Source organism: Tenrec ecaudatus, chromosome 2 (assembly GCF_050624435.1).
Source record: "Tenrec ecaudatus isolate mTenEca1 chromosome 2, mTenEca1.hap1, whole genome shotgun sequence".
Taxonomy (NCBI): Eukaryota; Metazoa; Chordata; class Mammalia; order Afrosoricida; family Tenrecidae; genus Tenrec; species Tenrec ecaudatus.
In genome coordinates, this window is record NC_134531.1 from 115,512,595 (window position 1) to 115,522,677 (window position 10,083).

General features: G+C 36.3%; 1 protein-coding gene across 3 annotated transcripts in view; it reads left to right on the top strand.

The window, feature by feature from the left end:
* Positions 1–7,448, top strand: part of YTHDC2 (YTH N6-methyladenosine RNA binding protein C2) — a 72,647-nt gene extending 65,199 nt beyond the window's left edge. For 2 of the 3 annotated variants that reach the window (XM_075541399.1, XM_075541401.1), the window contains exons 27-29: positions 3,527–3,730; positions 4,445–4,627; positions 7,233–7,448. In XM_075541399.1, the coding sequence (XP_075397514.1) occupies positions 3,527–3,730; positions 4,445–4,627; positions 7,233–7,313 (468 nt within the window). In that variant the 3' untranslated portion in view covers positions 7,314–7,448. The remainder of the gene's footprint in view (positions 1–3,526; positions 3,731–4,444; positions 4,628–7,232) is intronic. The other variant, XM_075541400.1, reaches the window with a different exon arrangement.
* The last annotated feature ends 2,635 nt before the right edge of the window (positions 7,449–10,083 follow it).

The following is a 10,083-nucleotide window of genomic DNA, read 5'->3' on the forward strand; positions in this document are numbered from 1 at the left end:
ATATTGCAGGATAATGAACCCTGCAGGTTGAAAATCACTCCAAATACAACTGGGGAAGAGCTGCCTTCTCAAAGTAGAGTTGACCATAATACCATGAATGAAGTAAAGTTTTCCAGATCTTTATTTGCTGATGGTGCATGAAACATCTATAAACATCCATTAATAATTAGAATGTGGAATGTATGAAGTTGGAAGCTAGGAAAATAAAAAATCATTAAAAATTAATGGAGTGCATAAAGATCAATCAGTGAGGAGAAGTGAATTGGTATTGGCCAATTGCATTCATGGTCAAAGTAAACATTTTAAGATCTATCTTGAAGTGCAATGCAGTCTGTGATAGGATTATATATATAACAAAGTTCAGTTAATATAACTATTACTCAGATTTCTACATTAATCCTGAAGTTAGTGATGAAGATAATGAACTCTAACATCTGCAGTCTGAAATTGATCAGACATACAATCAAGGTGAATTGATAACTATTGATGATTGGAATGCAAAACCAGAGGAAAAAAAGAGTAGTTGGAATAGAAACAAAGCTGAAGATCACATGATATAGTTTGGCAAGATCAAAGACTTCATTGTAAATAGCTTTTCAACAACATAAGTGGGACAGTACATGTGGAATTTTCCAGATGGGATACACATGAATAAAGTTGTTTACATTTGTGTTAGAAGATGACGGAGTAGCTCAATATCAGCAATCAAAATGGAGGCTGACCATGGACCATACCACCAATTGTTCATATGTAAGTTCATCTTGAAGTTGAAAATTAAAACAAGTCCATGACTAGAAGGCTAACAGGTAAATGACTTGTGTGAAAGGAAGGATGGAGGTTCATAAGAGGATGAAGGGAAATCGGGAGTCAGTGTAGGATAGAAGATAGGGTTTAGGGGAGGTGAGAAGTAGTTTGAACTCTTGAATGCAGAGTTGATGGTCTCAAGTGCAAACCTCTTCTACCTAACTTACAATAAAAACAAAACAAAAATAAAGCCAGTCCCCAAGAGCGCAAATACAACATTGAATATTTTCCACTTGAATTAAGAGAACATTTCAAGAGCAGATTTGACACTGAGCATTAATGACAGAAGATTTCACCAGCTGTAGGATGATGCCCAAAGGTCACTAAAAAGGCAGGAAGGAAAGAAAAGGCAAAGTAGATGTCAGAGGAGACTCTGAAACTAGCTTTTGAGTGTAGAACAGTTGAAGCAAATGCAAGAAATAAGAGCTGAACAGAAAATTTCAAAGGGCAGCTTGAGAAAGTGGTGTGAAATGTGCAAAATCTGGAGTTGGAAGGTCAACAGGGAAGAACACCATCAGTATATCTCAAGCTGAAAGAATTGAAGAAAAATTGGGGCTGGAGTTTCAATTTTGAAGAGTTCCTTGAGCAAAATATTGAATGATGCAGGAAGCAATAATAGATGAAGGAATACAAAAAGTCACTGTACTAAAAAGAACTAATTAATATACATTCAAGTTATACCATATAATTAAGACCCAATGGTATTGAAGGGAGAAGTCCAAGCTGCACTGAAGGTATTAGTGAAAAGCAAGGATCCAGGAATTAGCAAAATGCCAATTGAAATGTTTCAACAGCTGACGCACTGGAAGCTGTTTCCACTCGTCTATGCCAAGAAAGCTACCTGGAAGACAGCTACCTGGCTGACTGGAAGCGACTCATATTTGTGCCCATTCCTAAGAAAAATGAACTAATGTGGAAATTATTGAATTTCCTTGCATTAATATTTCATGCAAGTAAATTTTTTTCTGAAGCTCATTCAGCAAAGCTGTGTCACCTGTATATGGAAAGCTATTAATAAGCCTTCCTCCAATCCTGATGGTGCATTCTTCTTCATAGAGTCCAGATACTCGTATTAGCTCAGCATATGGATTTGACTATGTCAAAAGAATACAAATCCTGATGCACACCATTAATGATTTTAAACAGAACTTTGCTCTGTTCACGCAACGGCCTTTCGATCCATGTGTAGGTTCTGCAGGCGCTCAATGAAATGTTCTGGAATTCCCCATTTTTCTCAAGGCTATCATAGTTTGTTATGACCCACATAATTGAATGTCTTGGCATCATCAATAAAGCACAGTAACATCTTTCCAGTATTCTCTGCTTTCAGCCAAGATTCATCTGACATTAGCAACGATATGCTATGTGCCACATCCTCTTCTGAATCTGGCTTGAATTTCTGGCAGCAATCTGTCAATGTATTCAAGGTATTCAAACTTTGGAGCTAAACCCACTGGCATCATGTTGATTCCAACTCATACTAACTGTATATAGGGTTTCGTAGGCTATAAATCTTTATGAAAACAGACAGCTTTGTCTTTTTCCTGAGGGGTGGTTGGGGATTTAAACTGCCAACAGCCTTACCCTGTCTCTTTAGACATCTCCATAAACTGTAATTAATATCCAAATAAAGACATTAATCATATTCCCACTAAACGTGATATAATTATCCTGCATACAACCAAAAGTATACTGATTTTTCTCTAGAGTGCATGCAAAGTGTATGGGTGATGTTCGCTCTTCTTGATAGCCTGTAACTTCAATATTGTTGTTCGCTACCCTTAAATAGACTCAAAGTAACCTTGTACACAAGAACACAGCATACTCTGGTGCTGTACTATGCCCATTACTGGTTGCATATCGGTCCTTTGTGATCCTTAGGATTTACAGTGATTGATTTGGGGAAGTGGTTTGTCTATTTCAGTGGTGTGAACACTCTACTAAAATTTGTTCAGCATCATAACAACCCATCCCATATTTTGTTTGGCCTCAATAAATACCTTAGTTGACTCTTTGCTTGATAGAGTGACCTAATCTTTCAGTTCAAAAGGGCCCTCCCTGATTTGGGTTGTTAAAATCTTCTATTTCCTTTAATCACAATGCAGAGTATTTATTACTAAGAAATGTCCAAATGGGTCTCCTGTATTTCAAACATATTCTTTCTAACTTTCATTCTATATTAAAAGTGCCATTTCCCTTTGGTAATTGGAGTCACACCAAGACAGTAGAGTAACTCCCTCCTTTGCTTGTTGGTTCAAAGTCATGAGGAGCACAAAGTTTCCAGATAGCAGCTTTCACTTCCATTTTAATGGAATTACTGATGTGTCTCCTGGTGGAAGCATTGCTTCATTTGGGACTAAGACCTGTCGACTTGAAGGGTGTAGGGTCTCAAGGAGAGGAAGCACAAATTTTGCTAGTGGGTCACTTAGGAGTGATGGTGAGTAGTGCTGTGCCCATTTATGTTTTCAGTACATTTAGACTATTAAAGTTGCTAACTCGTGATCTTTACTTGATAAGGTTTTTTGGAGTGCTCTGAAATGAATGCTTGGTTTTGGCTGTTTAACCTTATTTTGATTGGGCTTGTATGTTTTCAGATCTTTGTATTTATTGGATATTTGGTAAAAATATTTTGGTTGATGTGTTTATGAAGATGTTATTTAATGCAGCCTATTGATTTTGAAAGGTCAAATTGCCTTTCAAGATTTTATGCATTCTTTTGTAGGGGTCAAAATCTCCTTCACCAAGACCAAACATGCCTATTCGATACTTCATAATGAAGAGTAGCAATTTGAGAAACCTTGAGATTTCTCAACAGAAGGGTATCTGGTCTACAACCCCTAGTAATGAGCGGAAGCTAAACCGAGCCTTTTGGGAAAGCAGCATGGTTTACTTGGTATTTTCTGTTCAAGGATCTGGACATTTCCAGGTGAGCCATCCTGAAACAGTAAAATTGGGTTCTGGCTGCAACGTAGACAACAGATTTACAGGGGACCAAACACAGCGGCCCGGGTTTTGTTTTGTTGGAACGTTGGAAAGGATTTTGCTTGACTGAGAATATGAAATCCTCTTTAAGAGAATTGTGAACCCTTGGCTTTTGCTTTTTTACTATAGCCTCCCCAGATTAACAGTTTCTTTTGAAGACAATTTTAGATTTACTAGTTCCCAGGTGAATTAAAAGTAGTAAAAAACTGAAACGTCTGATAAATGCCCATTTAAACAGGTCAGGGAAGTTAGTGCTCAAAATTAAGATAGTGTTTCTTAAGTCATCTTGATTTAATATACATGTACAGAAGGATTTATAAAACAATTCTCAGCAGGATATTTATTAATATATTTTTCAGAAATGAGAGATTATTTTATATCTTTTTGTAGAATAAATGTGGACAGTGTTGTTTTACATTATTAGGAAATATCTCTTATTTGCAGTTGTTAGAAGTCTAGAATTGGTCTCTTGCTAAAATTTGCAAATATTGTTAACTCATTCTTTTTGTAGAAGTATACTTAATATGCAGCTATTTTTAATTTCTCTTTTATGTTTATATCCTATTTTTAAAACCTTAAAATGTAGAACATTACCAGGTAAAATGAGTTTAACTTAATGTATTCCTCACCCCTACCCTTCGCCCCATTTTATCGACAGGGATTTTCTAGGATGTCTTCTGAGATAGGAAGGGAGAAGAGTCAGGATTGGGGCTCAGCTGGACTAGGAGGAGTGTTTAAAGTGGAATGGATCCGAAAAGAAAGTCTTCCCTTTCAGTTTGCACATCATTTGCTTAATCCCTGGAACGACAATAAGAAAGTCCAGATAAGCAGAGATGGACAGGTATCTAATGGCATTTATTATGTTTTCTAAATACTTGATTTTGCTCAGCTTTGCTGTTATTCAGTGACTTGTTTGGATAGTATTGTTTATTCCTTATGTACATGGGAAACGGTGATTCAGATTTGTCAAGGACCTTTAAAGAGCCTACTTTCAAATATGTCTGTTAGGGAAGATTGCTTTTTAAACTTTGAAAAAAGAGGCTGGCATCTCAAGGGGGCACCCCCCAAAATGGAATGTTTTCCTCCTCAAAGCTATGTATTTAAAAATTTACAAAACATTATCACTTTCAAAGTACTCTCCATTACACTTACTATATTTGTCAAATCTGTGATTCCATTCTTGGAAACATTTTTCAAATTCATCTGACAGTACTTCCCTTGTTTTTTTGTTCACTTCTTTGATGTCATCAAATTGCTGTCCTTTCATGTCCCTCTACATTCACAGAAACAAAAAGAAGTTGCACAGAATGAGGTCAGGGTCTGGTGAGTCAGGGGCAAAAGGCATGCTGTTTTTTGTCCAAAACTGGCACACTGAGATGAATATGTGAGCAGGTACATTGTCGTGGTGCCAAAACCAGTCCCCTGCTTGCCACAAATCAGGCCCTTTTTTGTCACATACTATTACTCAATCTTTTCAGAACCTCTAAATAGAAAGCTTGATTAACAGTCTGACCTGGTGGAATGAAATCCAAATGCACTACGAATCAACATTTTTGTCCAAAGTTAAAGGATGTCCAGCTCATCAATTGACAGCTCACCTTTTGAAAATGAGAAAACCACTTGTACAATTGAGGTTTTCCCCATAGTGCTGCCCTTGTAAGTTGTGTTCAACATCATAACACTTTCTGAGGCATTTTCCAGAGCAGGAAACAAAATTTCACAGCCACACACTATTCTCTTGCGACTCCACTGGGTGCACTAACTCAGAGTGAGGTGCATGAGGCTCACCTAGCTTGAAAAATGCGTACTACAGAAGCTCTGCTCCACCCTGCGCAGTTCCGGTTTTGGGGGTGCCCATTCTTGTAAAATGATTCATGCAGGGCCTTTTTGTCTTACTAGACTAAAGATGAGGCCCAAATTGAATATAACTCTGAATTAATTTGGCTTAATTCTTAAGAAAATAGTCATCTATTTCTACATAATTTTAACTTTATATGTAGTAAATAACATTTTAATATTCTAGTATTTCGCATTTAGCATTACTGTGTTTCTATACTGGCATAGATTTTTAACTAGTTAACGGACATTGAGTCAATACTGACTCACAGTGACCCCATGGGACAGGGAAAAACTGCCCCTGTGAGTTTGCAAGCCTGTCAATGTTTATGGGAGTAGAAAGTCATCTTTATCCTGAGCAGTGGCTGCTGTGTGTGAGCTACTGACCTTGTCGGTATCAGCCTAACATGTAACCATTATGCTCCCAGGGCGCCCATAAGCTAGGTAAGGTGATGGTAATTAAAATATGTTGATAAAATACTGTGCTAACTGCCTTATAAAGTCTGATTTAATACTTATGAGTAAAATTATTTGACCAGAGAACTTAGTTTTACTTAAGGTCATTTACCTAATAATTTGAAAAAACGTGACTCACTTCAAGTACCTATCAGAAGTATGTCACAAGAGGATAATAAATCAGTCGGTTTTTTTCAATTGTTTAAAAACATTAAAAATTTTATCCTATAATAATAATTTTCAAATAAATCTAAAATTCTTAACAATACAATCACCTATATAGTTTCTTAGAAAACAAAATACATAATAGGTTGACAGTAAACTTTTGGACATTCAAAATGAGTGTTTGCTGTAGCTCTGTTAAAACTCTCAGGCTTCAGATAGAAATGTTTCTAAAAGTGTTCCATAGAAATCGCTCATTATTTTGGCACAAAGTGTTTATGTATTTTCAGGTTAGCAGTACAAAGGTGGACATCAAGTCCATAAACCTGAAAGCATAGAATTAGGGCAAGTCATATCTGTTTTAGGCTGGGTTGTCCAGAGAACAACACAAACAAACAGTGACACACACACACACACACACATACACGGCCTTCATATCAAGAAGCGTCCTGGCCCAGCACAACTCAAGTCCATGGGTCCAGTGCTAGCCAGAGCCCTCTCCAAACTCATGTAGCTGCAGGCCAATGAAATAGAAAGATGAAGTGGGAAGTGGGGCAGCCACAGGCTGATGGCTGTGTAGTCTTGTGGATCAAAGATCAGCAGGAGCATGGCAGGGTTTTGACAGTCCCAGGGTTGGTGATCCTTATGGGGTGGCCTCAGGCAGCAGACACAGAATTCAGGAAAGCAGGGAGGTAATGGATAAGAGAAACAGAGTGAGTGAGAGAGAAATTCACAGTGTCTCCTCTAAAAAACCATATCACCCCAGGAAGCATCATCAGGTTGTGACCTGATTGATAGGTTAGATTCTACCCCTGTACTTTCATCCAGCTATAAGTTGACATAAAATCTAACCACTACAATATCATATCATTTTAGCATGTTTTAGTAGAAAAATGAAATTTAAAGCGATTTAATTTTTTTGGTGATTTTAAAATACAAACACATTTCAATCTAATTCTTTTTATGTTTACTTTGGTTTTCGGTTTATCTAGGAACTAGAACCTCAGGTTGGTGAACAGTTGCTGCAGTTATGGGAACGCCTTCCACTGGGAGAAAAAACCACAACAGATTGACATTCAGGTTACAGATTATTTTACTCTGTGTCCTGGTGATGGATATAATCACTAAGCATATCTTCAGATTATTTATGCTGTCTTTCCCTCCCCCGCCCCCAGACCTTTTAGCTGCTGAAGAGCAACACCATGCCATTCAGAACCACTGAGTGCGCTGACAGTTGAAATCTGAGATGAAGTTATGTATTACAAATGGACTTCTTAGTTTAGAATGTTTTAGAATTACTTGTCTTAATTTATAGAAGGATAGTTTTAATTTTTATAGTGCCCACAGGGAATTATCACTTAGTGTTTCTAATTTTAGGCTTTTTGTTGACTAAAATAGGAGTTTCATTATCAACATAAAGCAGCTTTATTTTAAGCATACTTAATTTAAAATTAAGCATTTCATTGGTTTAAAATACTGACTTGTAACTCCTACTAAGTTCTTTTTTTTATAAACCTGAACCATATAATTACATTTAAACACAGTTTTATAACACTCATCTCTTAAGATATATCATTAAAAACAAACAAAGGGAAAACAACTAAATTCTAAAAATGTTACTTTTAAAAAATAGTACATGGCGATAAGGGCTATTCATTTTTTCAGTATTGATCTGAGATACAATAAGGTAAAAAGGAGAGACGTTCTTTTTCAACAATTATGAAATGCAGTGAAATCTGAAAAAGGTAGAGTTTGTCCCTGCTATTGATCAGATCAAATTTAGCATTCAGTCTTATTCCTGGTTCTGTTCCATTTAACCTGTTAAGTACATCCCCTTCCCTCTTCTCACGTCAACCTTCACGGGTCTGTCATACGAGTACAGTAATTATGACCTCTGTTTTGGGGGGACAGGGAAATATGACTTAGATAAGTTTAAAAATTGCTCAAAAATTACTTGAGGTAGCTTGATTGCTATCTGTCTTCCACACTAAAGCCTGCAAGCAGCACCATTGTAAATGCCTTCTTTCACTTTTATTTTCAGTAGTTTTCCCTTATTTATGTTGTTGGAGTTGATTTTCTTCATTGCCTTTATGGCGTAGTAAGTGGGGAATATTTTTTGTAAATCTTTGCTAGTACCAACTCATATTTCTTTTCCTTCTCAGAATTATTTGACTTTTTCTGTGTACTGTCACTGTCTACAAAGTTTTCATAAGGAGTTTTTAAAAAATCATTTTATTAGGGGCTCATAGAACTCTTTTTACAATCTGTATATATATCATATGTGTTCAGCACATTCGTACATATGTTGCCATCATCATTCTCAAAACACCTGCTTTCTACTCGAGCCCTTGGTATCGGCTCATTTTTTCCATAAGGAGTTTTTGAAGAGCAAAATACAAACACAGGAATATGAAAGAAATGTCTTAGTAACTGAGTTCTAAATACGACATATTTGGTAGTATTTTACATACATTCGGGTCATTGTTTAAAAACCATTGTGAACCTTCCTTAAAGACAAAAAAGAAAATTCTAAGTCCTCCAATTCTGTATTTGAGAACAAAGAATCACGTGTCAGCATCAAGTATTGAGCGTTCTACTTTCTCTGGGAAAGTATTATATGCTGGTGCATTTGTTTATAATACTAACTGTGATTTTAGTCTATATTTATGGTTAATTAGATTTTGAAACACATCTGTAAATTAAGCCTATGTGAATTATGTTACATTGTGTGCTGTGTATTATTACAGTTTTTTGTTATAATTTATGTCTTCTTGATAATGTATGCATTTTATTTAGGTATGTACTTAATAGTTCCCAGTGTTCTACATTTAAAAGCAAGGATTTAAAAAAAATAAAAGTTCTTTTAATTTCCATCTGTTTTCTAGTATCTGGCTCTGTATGTAAATGACAGGTTTGTTGGTATTTTGAATGAATACAATTTGAATGTAATAAAAATGCTGTTTTTGAAAGATGAAATTTAAGTATACTTATTAAATAAAATTGTATTGAAATATTCAGGTTTCATTATTTCTGATACTATATAAAAGGAATCTAAAGTAATATTTATGATAATCCTGTATTCTTACCCTCCACTAATTGGGGAGTTAACAGGCTTAGAAAAGGTAAGTTGTTTGTTTAGGGTAAAACCACAGGTAGAGACAGGTAGAGGTAAAAAGCACAGGTAGAAACAGGGTTCAAAGCTACATGTACAAAGATGGATTTTGTGAGAATCTTCAGCCCTGAGTTTCTGTTCTGTGTCCATCTCTGAGAAGCAGCAAGAAGGCTTGCCCATATCCATACACGGTCCCGTGCACCATTGAAGAGAGCATTGGTGGGGTGCTAACCATGACCAGCTAAGCCCTGTGAAGTTAGTTCTGTGTGAACCTTCAATTGCTATGAAATTGCAGCATTTTTGAATGTGGATTAGTACTATCTAATTTTGGAAAATTTTCCACAGTTTAGATATACACTAAGAGTAAATATAATATAAATTAACCATAATTTAACATCAACGTAATATAATATAAATTAACCATAATTTAACATCAACCGAATTTGACCTGAGGCTTCCAGGTGGCATGGTGAGATTTATGTGGTGGTCTAATGACCACAAGGTCTGCAGTCAAAACCCACCAGTGCTTCATTGAAGAAAGATGAGGCTTTTTACTCCTGTGAAGAGTGACAGTCTCAGAGACCCACAGGGACTCTTCTGTCCTGGAGGGATGCTCCGAGTCAGAATCGGCCTGATGGCAGTGAAAAGGTAACAAGATCTGTATCCCTTCAGAAAATACTGAATTTCAAACACCCTGAAGAATATTAAAAAGTATCATAGGTGATGGTTTC